At 44.2% G+C, this 15,419-nt stretch overlaps 1 protein-coding gene across 6 annotated transcripts in view; it reads left to right on the plus strand.

Annotated features, from left to right (window-relative positions):
- The window catches only part of smoc1 (SPARC related modular calcium binding 1), a 226,136-nt gene that overhangs the window by 55,476 nt on the left and 155,241 nt on the right, over positions 1 to 15,419 (plus strand). For 2 of the 6 annotated variants that reach the window (XM_059649277.1, XM_048538238.1), the window contains exons 6-7: positions 2,330 to 2,386; positions 7,852 to 7,932. The exons of 1 other annotated variant lie outside the window; for it this stretch is intronic. In XM_059649277.1, coding sequence (XP_059505260.1) covers positions 2,330 to 2,386; positions 7,852 to 7,932 — 138 coding nt within the window. Of the gene's footprint in view, positions 1 to 2,296; positions 2,387 to 7,851; positions 7,933 to 15,419 lie in introns of all 6 variants that reach the window. 3 more of the 6 variants (XM_059649279.1, XM_059649280.1, XM_059649276.1) reach the window with 2 other exon arrangements.

Below are 15,419 nucleotides of genomic sequence, written 5' to 3' on the forward strand. Positions count from 1 at the left end.
CCAGACTTTCAAAGGATGTGAGAAACTCATCATGCCGAGCGAATCCCAGAGCTTTGGTGGACAAAATCAGAGTGGCAACATCCATGATACAGAACTCAAACGATATCTCTACTAACACACAATCTCATTGAAGTCAATAAAAACGGGAAGGGATGGAATAAGCTGCCCTTTCACTCCCACTGCCAGTCGGGAGACTCCATCATATTGAATCCTCAATCAAGTGACACTTCATGTTTCAACCATTTAAACTTTTTTCCATTGGATGTGGGCCTTGCTGGCAAGGCACTATTTGTTGCCCATTCCTGGTTTGTTTGGCAGTTGCCTTTTATAAAACAACTGCTCGATATTATTTTCCCCTTTTGCTTTTGCCCTATGGTCTCCCCTCAACTCTTGCCACCCTGGTTCTAATCTTGCTGTGATGTTTTAGTTCAGCATTTGCACACCCATCCCTCACGTTGGCACTCAACATCATCTGAAAGATCACTCAGCTGACCGTGATCTAGCCCTTGCTCCAAAATCCACCCACATGGACACCCTTCCCTTGTCGTGTTCTTGTTTTCATTCCTTTCACAAGTTGTAGGTATCACTGGCTGGGCCAGTATTTGTTGCCCGTCTCTAATTTTCCTTGAGGTGGCAGTCAGCCACTGTATTGAACCACGCTATTCCATCGGATGTAGGTACACCCATTGTACTGTCGGGAAGACAGTCACAGGATTTTGACCCACCTCCAGTAAAGGATGGAAGACTGTAGTTACAAGTCAGGACGGTGTGTGGATTGGAGGCGACCTTGCAGGAGGTGGTGCTACCATACATCTGCTACTTTTGTCCTCCTAGGTGGTAGAGTTCATGGATTTGGAAGGTGCTGTCAATGGAGATTAGTGTGTTGTCACAGTGCATTTTTTGGATGATACACACTGCTGCAATTATGGTGCTGAAGGGAGTAGATGTTGCAGTTGGCTTATGGAGTGTGACTCATCGGCTCCTTTGTCCTAGATGGTGTTGAGCTTCTTGAGTGTTGTTGGAATTGCACTCATCCACAGAAGTGGAGAGCATTCCACCATACTACTGACGAGTGCCTTAAAGATGGTGGACGTTTTCGCTGTTGTTCTGAGGAAGTGTCACCAGGCCTGAAACGTTAACTCTGTTTTCTCCTTCACAGGGGCTGCCAGGCCTGCTGAGCTTTTCCAGCAACTTTGCTTTTGATCCTGATTTACAGATTCCGCAGTTCTTTTGGTTTTTACCCAGAGGATATAGGGCTGGCTTATTTAGCCTTTCCTCGTCAGGCAAACTGCTCAATCAGAGTCAACAGCTCTGGTTAAATACTTTTCCAGAACTTTCATCAAATGACCTTCTGCATCCATCTACCCTGGATAGATAAACAGTGTTCCTTCCCACCATCTCCAATACTTTTAGTATTAATACACCTAAATTGAACAGAAATGAATGGAAGCCTTTGATTTGGCCATCTGAATTTTCCTCTCAGCAGCCCGATATATGGAAAGCTGTGTATGGTATTTCCCTCCCAACACCCAAAGACGAGTGACTCCTAGGTGTCTCCTGACTGGGGGATTACCCTGGTTAATAGACCCCAAGAATGCACCATGTATAGGTCTTATACATCCTCTTGGAAAAGAGCAACTGGATTAACCATTGTATGCTAAATTATCACTGCACCCAATGAAGACAATAAATAGATCATTAAAGTAACTTTTAACTGAAGGCATCGTCACTGGCCAAATCCACGAGAATGAAACCATCGCCCCGAAGGAGCCGATACATTTTAACAACTCTCAAAACCGAGAATGGTCAACAGGATGAAAGATGTTCTTCAGAATTCTGTCCCAAAGAAAATATTCAGAAGTGTTTGTATGCGTTACAAATATTTTTGGTGATAGAAACAGAAATAGTTATGATATGTCAAAATGTATTTCCTTCAAATTCTTATGTGCCCTCGCAGTGGCAGTCTCAATTTTTTTTTGGTGGGGTGTGAGTTTTGACTCCACATTAGCAATGACATGGTGAGGTGTTGTTTTCATGTACTTTTAATCTCTTCTGGATATTGCATGTTCTGTGTTTGCTTCCATGTAACTACAGTCATGAGTAAGTGGAGGTGAGTGTTTCGTTTTGTTCTGCATGTCTTTTCCGAGGTGCTTCTCTGTCCTGACTCTCTGCACGCTGCGAGCTGTCTTTCTTCCTTTTACTTTCCACTTTGTGTTCATTAAGTGGCCGGGCCATGTGCAAATCCCATCATTCAATACTGCTGGAGAGTAGATAGTATTTACCTCAATAATGGTAGTTTCTTTTCAATTCTTTCTAACGCTAAATTCAGAAGACGTGTCAAAGCCGACACCAACTGCTGAAACCCAGCCAGCGTTTGACGGAGACGGTGAGTTCATTTCAAACCATCTTTCATTTATCTCGTCACCTTGTGTCTTTGATGTGGAGGGTAAGGGAGGGTGGATTGGTTGCTAATGACTGCTGTTGTATTTTCCCATCAGTTATTTGATTGCAATCTGGGGGTGGTTGCGAAAAAAAAGCCAACCTCGATTTAACCGTTTGTGGTCACGTCGACAAGGATCTGCCCTGAGTTTGAGAAGCTGGCGTGTTAACCATTAACTTGAAAGAATTCTCGAAACCATACCAGTGGTTGGTAGCCTAAGCGAGCAAAGTCGTTCTTCGAACTGTAATATACAACACTTTGAATGCTCGAAATATGAAATAAAGACAGAGTATGGCAGAAATATTCAGCATCTATAGACAGTTTAAAAATTCAGATCTGGGGAAAAGGATGCAAACCTTTCTTTGTTATGTTCTCTGTATTTGACACCAGACCTGCTGACTAGATTCAGAATTTTCTGTCGTACTTTCTTCAAACGATAGTAGACTGTATGACAGTTATCCTTATAAAGCCTTGTGTACAACAGAGATAAGTGAATAAGCCATGAAAATAAGGAGCCTCAGTTTCACCATGGGAAGAGAAGAAAGGATCTATGCACGATTAGAAGATTTGTTTAATATTTCGAGTAACTTGATGATGGTGCTGGGACTTAATGAGCTGCAAAACCAGCGAATAGAACAACAGGCAGGGCAATGTCAGCAGAAGTGGTGTTGGTCAGGAAGGAGTTGCCTGAAGAATCCTCAACAGTGACTCTGGACCCTATGATGTCTTAAAGTGTCAGGTCAAACATGGGAAAGGAAATTACTATGTATGATTCTCCCTCCTTGAACAACTCTGGGAAGAATCACTGCGGTGGCAGTGCACAGGCTGTACTTTAGGCGGGAGATTTAAGTGTGAGCGGCAAGAGTGGCTCATCAGCCACGAATGGTTGAGTTGTTTGGGCCCTAAAGATTGAGAGAGCAGTGAGGGAACCAACAACAGGAGAGAACAGACGACATCATCCTGAGCAATCTGCCATCTGCAGATGTATCTGCCTGTGACAGTATCGGTAAGAGTGACCACCGCACTGTCCGCATGGAGACAAAGTCCTGCCTTCACATTGAGAATAACCTCCATCACGTTGTGTGACACTATCACCATGCTAAAACAAGAACACATTATCAACTCAAGACTAGACGTCAATGAGGTGTTGTGAGCCATAAACAACAGCACTATCTGCAACCTCACAGCCCAGCATATTTCCCTATTCAACCGTTACCATCAAGCTGGGGGATCATGTATATAACACAGTGTGGAGCTGGAGGAACACAGCAGGTCAGGCAGCATCAGAAGCACAGGAAAGCTGATGTTTTGGGTCAGGACCCTCTTTCAGAAATAGCTTTCTTGCACCTCTGATGCTGCCCGACCTGCTGTGACCCTCCAGCTCCACACTGTGTTATCTCTGACTCCAGCATTGGCAGTTCTTACTATCACTAAGCTAGGGGATCAGCCCTGGTTCAGTGGAGAGTGCAGGAGGGCATGTCAGGAGCGGCACCAGGTACAACTGGAAATGAGGTGCCAAACAGCATAAGCAGCAAGCGATAGACAGAGCTAAGAATTCTCACAATCAACAGATCAGATCTAACCTCTGCAACCCTGCCACATCCAGTTGTGTATGGTGGTGGACAATTAAACAACTCACTGGAGGAGGAGGCTCCCCAAATATCCCCATCCTCAATGTTGGAGAACATAGCACATCATCCTGAAATACTGAGTGGATGATCCATCTCAGCCTCATGCAAAGGCCCCTAGTATCAGAGATGATAATGTTCAGCCCAGTTTGATTCTCTTCATGTGTTAATAAGAAGTGGTGGAGGCACAGCATACTGCAAAGGATGTGGGCCTTGACATCAGTCCAACAATAGTAATGAACACCTGTGCTGCAGAACTTGCCGTTCCCCAAGCCAAGTTTCTGGTCAGGTACAACACCAGTATCTACCTGACAATGTGGAAAATTGTCCAAGTGCATCCTGTACATAGTAAGCAGGACAAATCCAACCTGGCCAGTTACTGCTCCAACAGTCTACTCTTGATCATCAGCAAAGTGATGGAAGGTGACGTCAACGGTGCACTGCTAATAGGTTGCCTTGCTATAGGAAAAATATTATTAAATTGGAGAGGGTTCAGAGAAGATTTACCAGGATGTTGCTGGGGTTGGAGGGTTTGAGTTATCAGGATATGCTGGGACTTTCATCGCTGGAGAATAGCAGGTTGAGGGGTGGCTTTATAGAGGATTATAAAATCATGAGAGGCATAGATTAGGTGAATAGCAAAGGTCTTTTTTCCAAGGTTGAGCGAGCTCAAAAACTAGGGAGCATATTTTTAAAGTGAGAGGAGAAAAGTTGAAAAAGGACGTGAGGGGCAACTTTTTCACACAGAGGCTGGTTCTTATTGTGGAACAAACTGCCAGAGGAAGGGTTGGATGCAGGTACAATTGCAACATTGTAAAAACATTTGGATCAGTACATGAATAGAAACGTTTAGAGGCAGTTGGGTCAACTGCAGGGAGATGGAACTAGTTGAGTTTGGGAAACTTGATTGGCAGGGATGAGATGGACCAAAGAGTCCATTTCTGTGGGATGATGACAACCTCCTTGGTGATGCCCAGTTTGGGTTCTGCCAGGGTTACTTCGCTCCTGGCCTCATTACAGCCTTGGTTCAAACATGGACAAAAACGCTGAATTCCAGAGGTGAGGTGAGAGTGAAAGCCCTTGACATCAAGGCTGCACTTGACAGAGTGTGGCATCAAGGAGCCTTGCAAAACTGGAATCAATCAGGGAAAACTGCCTTCTGGAGTCAGACTTGACACATAGGTGATGGTTGTGGTTGTTAGAGATCAGCCATCTCAGCTCCAGGACATCTCTGCAGGAGTTCCTCAGCGTAGTGTCCCAGGCCCAAAATCTTCAGCTGCTTCATCAATGACCTTCCCTCCATCATAAGGTCAGAAGTGGGGATTGCCTGCTGATGATTCTTCAGTGTTCAGCGCCACTCGCCACTCAGATACTGAAGCGGCCCATGTCCAAATTCAGCAAGACTTAGACAATCTCCACGCATGGGCTGAAATGTCACAAGTAACATCACTCACAAATCTCCAATGACAGAATCTGACCATTGCTTCTAGAAATGCAATGGCATTAGCATCACTGAATCTCCCTTGATCAACATCCCAGGGATTACCATTGACACTGGACTCGCCGTATAAATACAGTGACTACAAGAGCAGATCCCTTTACCCTTCACCTCTTCTCCTCAGCCCATTCCTTCCCCCCTTCCCACTCCCAGATTCACATTGTTTCACTGGATCAATGGTGAAATTAAATCTTGAGACTGAGAACTTAGCATCGAGATTTCATTTCACCAATGACTAAACAAACAATCGGGCATTCACTTCATGAATTGTTGTGATGCCTCAGCATTTCTCCATTATGTACGCTGGCTCATGATCAGCTCAGGGGAGGTCTGTGCAAATCAATAGTCTTGTCGGAAAGAACAAAAATAAAGCAGCTGCGGTTTTTAAATGTAGGCCAAGAAGGCATAATAATAATGTTACTGAAGTCAAAATCTTGCTGTGATATGTTTGTACGAGTGGAATTCTGTTAGTGCAGGATAAAACTTCCAATGCAAGGGCAAGAATTCCAGCTGCTGCCCTGTAGAATCGTTTAACAACCAAAAGAGAATTATGGTTATAGCTGTACCTTGGAATTCGTGGCATCCTACAAAGCCATTGGGAGCAGGCTTTTAGTAAAATTCCTCAGCATCATTTGAGGATAGTTGGAAAACACCGTTGGATATACTTGAAGCAGTTCCACAGCTCCTATCAAACACTTAGCTGAATAGGAAAGGTTTGGAGGGATATGGGCCAAGCATAGGCAGGTGGGACTAATTTAGTTTGGGATTATGGACAGATGGACTGGTTGGACCGAAGGGTCTGTTTCCATGCTGACTGTATGACTCTGTACATGTACTGCACCTGATGAAGTCCTTGAAATGGTTCATACCTCAGTTTGTAACATCTTGGCAGGATATTTGCTTGTTTGTTCTTGTGCTGGGGTGGAGTGGGGAAGCAGGCACTTTCTATACTCAGCCATCGAAACTGCATGCATGATTCAGGTTGATGGCTTTTGAGGTCATTGGTGTCAACCTCCAGAAAGATCAACTGGGCAACTTACTTCCACAATCCAACTCTGACCATGAGATAGCAGAGTAGAGGTAGGCCATTTGGCTCATTGGATCTGTTCTGTCACTCAATGTGATCATGGCTGCTAGCTACTGGAAGAAGAAAACAAAACTAACATCAAGCCGATGCCAGAGTGTGCTTGTACAGGTGGTCATTACTCAGTGCAAGCCGTGATAGTTGATACCGATGGTTCATATGGCTTGGGGCCATCACAGTCAAGCCTTTTTCATATTTTATCCAGACCAGCCTTCTGGATTGATTAGCTCTTAGATGTCAAGGGCGGCACAGTGGCTCAGTGGTTAACACTGCTACCTCACAGCACCAGAGACCAGTGTTCAGTTCCAATCTCAGACAACTGTCTGTGTGGAGTTTGCACATTCTCCCCGTGTGTGTGTGTGTGTGTGTGTGTGTGTGTGTGTGTGTGTGTGTGCAGGTTTCCAAATATACGCAGGTTTGGTGGATTGGCCGTGCTAAATTGCCCATAGAGTCCAGGGATGTGTAGGGCAGGTGGATCAGCCATGGGAAATGCACAGATGGCATTGGATGGAGTGGGTTGTCAGTGAGACTGGACGGGGCCGAATGGCCTCTATCCACACTGTCAGGATTCTATTCTAAAAGAGGAGAATGGCATCTAAAAACTTCTAATTACCCATAACCATTCCATTTGGAAAATATCCACTTTTTGTAAAACTCAAGTTTTATAACGCTTTTAAGTAAAATTATAGAACTGTTCTCATCTATATATATATAATTCAGAAACGCATGTCTGTTAATTCATAGGACAACAAGATGCCCTCTCCCACTGTTTTTATAAAATATTCTTTTCCTGACTTTATTCGCCCTCTGGCATTTCCACATGTTGAAAGCACTTGAGCTAAAGTGGAATGGTTGCACAATCGTATTCTCATCTCCAGGCAGATCACATCTTGCCGGCACACCTGCATTGTACAAGGTAGCACTCCAGGGTCAGTGACAGAATTCGGCTTCAACACCCTGCATAGCCGATGGAGCGTCGTATCGGCAGTTTGCAGAGGATGAATCTGTTGCCAAACGCTGGGAAGCTCTATCTTTTCCCAATCTGAAAAATGCTAGGTATGACAATGATGTAAGGTGATGTAAGGTGATGCAAATCAATTTTTAAACATGTTGAGAGTGGTCGATTTAAAAGGGGGAAAATGAGTTTCAGGGACAGCTCTGTTTGATGAATGTAAGATATTCTTTATCTGATCTGTTTCAGAAATTACAGCACCAACCCTTTGGATAAAGCAGCTGGTTAGCAAAGACTCCAAACAGAATGGCTCCAGCATGAGGAATCTAGGTAACTGATGGTTTTCTTAAAAGTATGAGCAGCAAACCTGTTATTAACTGGCACGTTAGGAACCAGGCGTGTGTTGATTGATCAAATATTCCAGTTGATCAAGAGATCGACACAATCGATGTAAAAACACACACCGAGTAATAGATATGTAAAATAATAGAGGGTTTACACACCACTGCTTTACTTTATTTACAGCATAAATAAATAATAATGCAACTTTTGCCTTAAATCAAATGTACCAGCAGGGAGCCTTCAACTGACCACTCAACATCATGAAGATTGGAATAATGCAAAAAACTTTCGGTATTTCAGGTACATAATTTATCGAGAGGGCCGGTTCATTAAGGTGCCAGTTAAACGCAGTTTGCTATACTAAAATAAGTTAGCTATTAGTGCCCATTGCAGTGAAGCTAAAACATTGCTTGCTAGAGGAACAAGTCATTCTTAGCATAACTAAAAGAAATGTGGAATACTGTGGCGGCTGGAAACCTACAATGCAGACAGAAGGTGCTGGAAATTCTCCATAGGTCAGGCAGTGTCATTAGTAAGAGAGAAATAGAGTTAAGGTTTTGAATAGAATGCCTTTTAACGGAAGCTGCATTCCTCACTGTCACTGCTGAACGCGTGGAAAGTTTATATGCATTTTCTCTCCTTTGTACATGTTTGAACCATGAAGCGAATGGGATGTGCAGAACCTACACTGAGAGCAAAGTGAGCAAGTATGTTCCATTCAGTTGATGGCAGGGAGGTTTCCAGTGAAAGATCACCACCAGCTAACCAAATCAGGATCTCCTGCTCTTTAAATGGCATGAATTAGATTGTGAATTTGTGGCGGTTCACCCAGTTCTTCCTTCACTTCACTGAATTTGTTGAACTGTCTCCCTACTACAAGTTATACTCCCAACACATGTGAAACATGACATTAGACATTTCTCCGCAGCAGAGGGCCTGACACCGTATTTTCAATTATGACTTCATATTTCATCCTGCCTTTTATGAAGTGGATGCACTGCTCGCGCAGACACTTCTGAATGAATGTTTTAGCAGCAAAGGAAAGATCAAGTTGAGCCTGGCTTCAATCTCTGTCTGGATTTGGGGTTTGGCAAAAGTTCTCGCATGTTGTATTCTGGAAGGAGAAAGAGAAAGGAAGACCTGATGGCTGAGGGGTGGGGGAGTGGTATCAGAGACTTGGTCAGACCTCTACTGGAGAACTGCATTCAATCTGGGCACTGGTCCGGAAGGGTGCAGCTGGCAGATTCACCAGAACAATGCCAGAGGGCTTGGTAGGTTTGAAAAACAGGGACAGGATGCGTTAGTTAAGCATGGATTCCCTCAGTGTGGTGATTTTGTCGGGGTGTTTAATTAAAACTGACTCCTGAAGTGGTTCAGAGATAACATTGTTGTAACAGTTAGACTTAGGGCAACAAATGCTGGTTGTTGCCCACATCCCATGACACAATGATTTTTTTTGAAAAAAGTGAGCAACAGATTCAACAGAGTGATAGCAAATAAATGGCTTCCTCAAGATGATGGAGTTCTTTATGAGGGACCATAATCTTAAAATGATAGCTACACTGCTCAGGAGCCGTGGAAGCCTGGAATTCCCTTCTTCTATAAAGCTGTGGATACTGGGAACCATTGAAGCTTTCACAACAAAGATGGGTAGACTTTTGTGCTCAAGGGGATGAAGAGCAATAGAGGTGACGTTCTGCCGTACTTTGTTAGAATAATGGAGCTGCATGTCAGATGCCACCCCATATTCCTGTTCTTAATGCTCCTATCCCTCTTCCAGTCACTAAGATTGAATAATACCTCTTGCACATTGCCTGGAAGAGTTTGAAAGGGTTAATATTTGATGTGTGTTCTAAGCAGAGCTGGCTATGGTGATGCTATCAGAATATTGGTGGCAGAGTAAAGTAGAATCTTGTAGGAGAGAGTAGGGGAAGCATGGTGGCTCACAGCTCCAGGGACCTGGGTTTGATTCCGCCCTCGGGTGGCTGTCTGTGTGGAGTTTGCACATTCTCCCCGTGTCTGCGCGAGTTTCCTCCAGGTGCTCTGGTTTCCTCCCACAGTCCAAAGATGTGCAGGCTAGGTGGGTTGGCTGTGCTAAAGCGCCCGTAGTGTTCAGGGATGTGTAGGTTAGGTGCGTTAGCTATGGGAAATATAGGATCAGGGGATGGGCCTGGATGGGATGGTCATCAGAAGCTCTGTGTGAATTTGTTGGGTCGAATGGCATGTCCCCCCACTGTGGGGATTCTATGAGACAGACCCAAGGCTAGGACCCACCTCTGTAGATACTTTCTAATCAATCAATTTAGAGGAAGTTATTACACAACTCTGGATCAGATGGACCCCTTGTCTCATAGGTAGGAACACTATCACTGTGCCACAAGAGCCCCTCCAACAGCCTTTAGAGTAATGTAGCGCCTATCCTTATCACCTGTAAATAGTTGCAGAAGTGGACTATACTTGTCTCATTAGGCCCTCAACCACATAAGCCACTAGAGAGCCCAGCCATTTATAAGATGATATGACACAACAGAAGGCAATCCACTGTCACTCAATGAATGAGCTTGTGGAAATCAAATCTTTGAGTTGTGTTATATTAAAGGTGATCCTTTGCTCACAAACAAAACTCGCTAAAAGATTGGGTGACTTTTATGCGACAGTTGTGTGTGCAAAGGTATGCTGGATCGTGCATGAAACAGGCAGCTAATCATGCGCAGCAAGAGCCCACAGGTAAGAGAATGACCGAGAAACAGTTTTAGTGAGGTTGGTCACTGCACCGGTCTGAACGTCCCTCACCATTGAGATTTACCTGAGAGGGCAGATAGAACCTTGACTGAATGCCTCACTTGGAATATGGAATCTCTGGCAGTGCAGTACTCTGTCAGCATTGCACTGGAGCATCAGCTACGATAACGTGCTCATCTCTCTGGTATCGACTCAGCTGAGGTGCTGAGCCAAGGCTGATAACATCTACACATTGTAGCCTATGAAAATGGGACAATGCCAGGAGTCATTTTTCCACAGGTGGGATTTGTTGCAAAAATGATCATAGTAGTAACCAAAGAGTCTGCTCACAGCTTTCAGGTGGATTGAGGCTGCATTTAACATTTTATTGGTAAGTACAGAAATGTTCAATCTTCAAGTGCCAAGATTACTTAAAATTACGAAATCATAAGCCACATATTTCAATGTTGTAAAGCCCAGGGTTGCTCAAGCCTGTTAACGGGCGTGCATAGGCCAGTGGCTACATGTTAAGGATGACTTTTTGGAAATCGTTAGGTCCTGGCTAAGAATATTTCAGCTCCGTAGCAACAGTCACAGCACCGTAACAACAGGCAGTGAGCCTTAGCGACAGCCACTGCGCCATGACAACAGTCAGCACACCAATGCAAAAGTCACTGCATCAGGCCGACAGGTCAAGTCTCATGGCAACACCATGACAACATGTAAAAGGTAAACGCAAAGTTGCCATAGTCCTAGTGGACTATAGGCCTGCTCTGTAATTAGAGAGAAACAACTGGTGGTGGTTTAACGTGAGGGTTACCATGTGTCAGCCAAGGGCAGGAGGCGGGATTTGAGATGGAGACTCCTGCATGGTAATGTGAGCTGGTGTGGGAATTGAACCCACATTGTTGATGTTACTCTGCATCACAAACTTCGCACAGAGAGTGGTGGGTGTGTGGAATGTGCTGCTGGCAGTGGTAGGAGTCAAATACTTTAGAAACTTTTAAGCGACTCTTGGATAGGCACATGGAGGATTGTAGAATGTAGGGTATGCAGGGCAGATTTATCTGAGGAGGATAATAGGTCGGCACAACATCATGTGCTGAGGGGCCTGTACTGTTTTATGTTCTAAATCAGCCAACTGGGCTGACCAAGCCCCTGACAGATCTTATGTCCAGATCCCTGAGCAGGCTGTTCCATGACGTAGTGTGACCAAAGTGAAGGATTTTGCTTTTCTTCTCCACTATTGTTCTGTCCTGTCAATAGGACACAGTGACTCAAAGCATGGTGCAAGTGGATGGACAAGTTGCTACCAATCTGAATGATTTGTAGCAAGCTCATCTTTGTCATTGATGTCAAGGTGACTGCATTGAGGTGAGCTCCGATGTGTTTGCAGTGTTTCCTTAGTTCTTCATTGATGACTTGAGAGTTAGGAAAACAGGGCCAAACAGAGATAGATTGTTTTCAGCCACTCAGATACAGGGTAAGTCCATTATAGTTAATTTTTCAGAAGTTTTGCCTGAATACTTTTCCAACTGGCATTGAGAAGGTCTTTATTCGATGGTCGTCACACTGAATCTGGAATTTGGCGAACCATTGCTGATGGACTTCCTCCAGAAGTCTTTGTGGTGATAATTCCAGTGTATATAAATGGACAGTGGAATATTTGGCTGACTAAATGTGGGTCGGTAGGAACTTTATTTTGGCGAGCTTCGAGGACAGCCCGAGTTTCTTGTAAGCAGAATTGAGAGCATGAGCGTAACTTGCAAATCTAGGGATGCTAACACTGTTGTCATCTGCAAACTGGAAATCTATGGTGGTTTTGGCACAGATATACTAGAAGTTGAAGCACTTTGTAGCAAGACAGCATTTAACGCTGAAACCAGAGGGCATTTGCTCTTTAATAAGGTGATAGCCACCGTCAGGTAGGTTGTAACTCATGAAGTGAGGGGTGGAATCATGGTTTACACTTGCTTGGCACTAGTCCTGATTTTATTTTTTAATATATTCATGCAATGTGGATGTCACTAGCTAAGCCAACATTTAGTTCGCATTCCCAATTTCCTCAGAGGGCATTTAAAGGTCAATCACATCTGGAATCACCTGCAAGCCAGACCAGGTAAGGATGGCGGATTTCCTGCCCCTAAAAAGCATTAGCGAACCAGATAGGTTTTTATGACAATTGGCGATGGTTACACAGTCACCATTAGGCTAGCTGTTTATTTCCAGGCTTCTATAAAATTCCGATTTCACCATCTACCACAGTGAGATTTGAACCATGTCCACAGAACATTGGCCTGCTGCTCTGCATTATGAACACAATGACATTACCACTACACCACCATTTCCCCTGAATGTGTATGTAATAGATCTCCTACTCAAGGCAGTTGTTGTCATCTGATTCTGCAGCAGTTGGAAGATTGTCATAAAGTTCCTTGGACTTCAATTATTAGAGCACAATCCTAAGAGTCTCAAATTTACCGAGCCAAATAAATGCGAGGAAAGGTTCCTGGTGTTTGGACCCAGGTAGACTTTATTTAAATTGAGGAGACTGGAAGGGTGCCGTCAATGTTCATATATTCTTAATGGATTGACGACCAGATTTTTGTCATGTATCATACCATGATGACCAGGAATGCCTTGCTGCTAGTGAGTTGTATTGTCTTCCTTTGCTTAGTCTGTGTTAAGGAATCTTTAAACTATGCCCTGACCTTGCTTTTGTGGAAGGCTGTACTTGGAGCAAAGAACTCCCTGTGGCATTGGCCTATGGAGTGTCAGAATACACGAGGAAGGATTTTATTCAATTTGAGTGGGTCCAAAAAAGATTTACCAACATGTTGCTGGCGATGGAGGGTTTAAGATATAAAAAGGGACTGGAAAGGCTGAGACTTTTTCCATTGGAGGTTGCCGGGGTGGGGGGGCGGTGGTGGTCGCGGAGTGACCTTATTAAGATTTATAAAATCATGACGGGCATAGATATGGTGAATAGCAAGGGCCTTTTCCAGAGGGTGAGGGAAATCAAAACTAGGGGACACATCTTTAAGAGGAGAGGAAAAAGATTTAAAAAGGTTGAGAGGGGCAACGTTTTCCACAGAGAGTAGTTCGTGTGCGGAACGAACTGGCAGAGAAAATGGAGGGTGTAGGTAGAGTCACACCATTTAAAAGACATTTGGATATGTTCATGAATAAGAGAGGTTTGGAAGCAAAGGGGCCAAACTCAGGCAAGTGGGACCAGTTTAGTTTGGGAACTTGGTCAGCGTGGACTAGTTGGACTGAAGGGACTGTTTCCATTGTATATGATTCTGATTTCACCACATCTAGTCAGTGATCCGTGGAAAGGAATTTTAGTTCTCATTACTGATTAGCACAATTTGACATTGCCTGCAGGAGCTAAAACATGTGGCCTCAGAAGCAATTTGGAGATGATTTTGTGGCCTCCGGCCATCATTTCCATTGCTGATGTGGAGAACCCTGGCTGACATGCTGAATTAGGCTTCAGCTTTGTACAAGAACCATGGGAGAGGGTTCCCAGTTTCTCGGAGGCAGCACTGTAGGTGTCAGTAGAAGGTAGGGGGCTGGGAAGGTCTGAGGAAGATAGACCCTCAGGCTGAGGACAACACCAGCTTCTGACCCTTATCCCCTGCAGAAGCTGGTGTTGTTCTGCCTGGTGTCTTGCCCAACTCACGTTCCTTCTGCAAACAGACGGGAATCCTCAGAGAAGGATGGTCATGACCAGTCCCTCTATTTCTCCAATGACTTGAGAAGTTGTCCAATCAATTAGAAACGCATGATGACACTGCAAGCTGCGGAGGACACAGATTCTGGCAACATTTCAACAACAGGCTGGCAGAAAGCGGGCAAATAAAAGAGTGGAAATAAATGGGCATTTTTTTCCAGATGGCAAGCAACGTCTGGTACGATATCACAGGGATCAGGATTCGGACCCCAGTAATTCACAAGATAAGTTAATGACTTAGATGAAGGAATGATAAGTAACATCGAGCTGTGAAGGGGGATGCAGAGATGGTTCAATGTGATTTTGACCAACTGAGTAAATGGGCAAATCCATAGCTGATAATGTAGATAAATGTGAGGTTATTTACTTTGACAGCAAAAACAGGAAGGTGAATTATTATCTGAATGGCTACGTAATGACTAATGGAATGTGCAATGAGACCTGGGTGTCCTCAAGCACCAGTCGCCGAACATAATATGCCAGTGTAGTGAGTAGTGAAGAAGGCAAGAGGTATGTTGGCCTTCGTAGTGAGAGTATTTGAATACATGAGCAGGGATGCAACTGTACAGGGTCATGGTGGGACCACATACTATTGCGTGCAGTCATGGTCAGTTTATCTGTTCTTGCTATCGGAGGTGTACAGCTAAGCTTTACCAGAAAGATTCCTGGGATGGTGAGATTGACATACAAGGAGAGATTAATTATATTCACCAGAGCTCAGACGAATGAGGGGCTTTCTTATAGAAACCTATAAAATCCTAGCAGGACAAGACAGGATAAGTGCTGGAAAGACGATCGTGTTGATGGGGGGGATCCAGGAGTCACAATCTAAGGAGACAGAGTAGGCAATTTAGAACTGAGAGGAGGAAAAAGTTCTTGAGCCAGAGAGAAGTGAGCCTATGGAAGTCATAACCACTGGAAGCAGTCGAGGCCAAAACATTCTGTGATTTCAAGAAGAAATTGAAATAGTACTGGGGGGACTAAAGGGAATAAAAAAGGATAGGGGGGATTGAATTGG

This window comes from Stegostoma tigrinum, chromosome 10, assembly GCF_030684315.1.
Source record: "Stegostoma tigrinum isolate sSteTig4 chromosome 10, sSteTig4.hap1, whole genome shotgun sequence".
Classification (NCBI taxonomy): domain Eukaryota; kingdom Metazoa; phylum Chordata; class Chondrichthyes; order Orectolobiformes; family Stegostomatidae; genus Stegostoma; species Stegostoma tigrinum.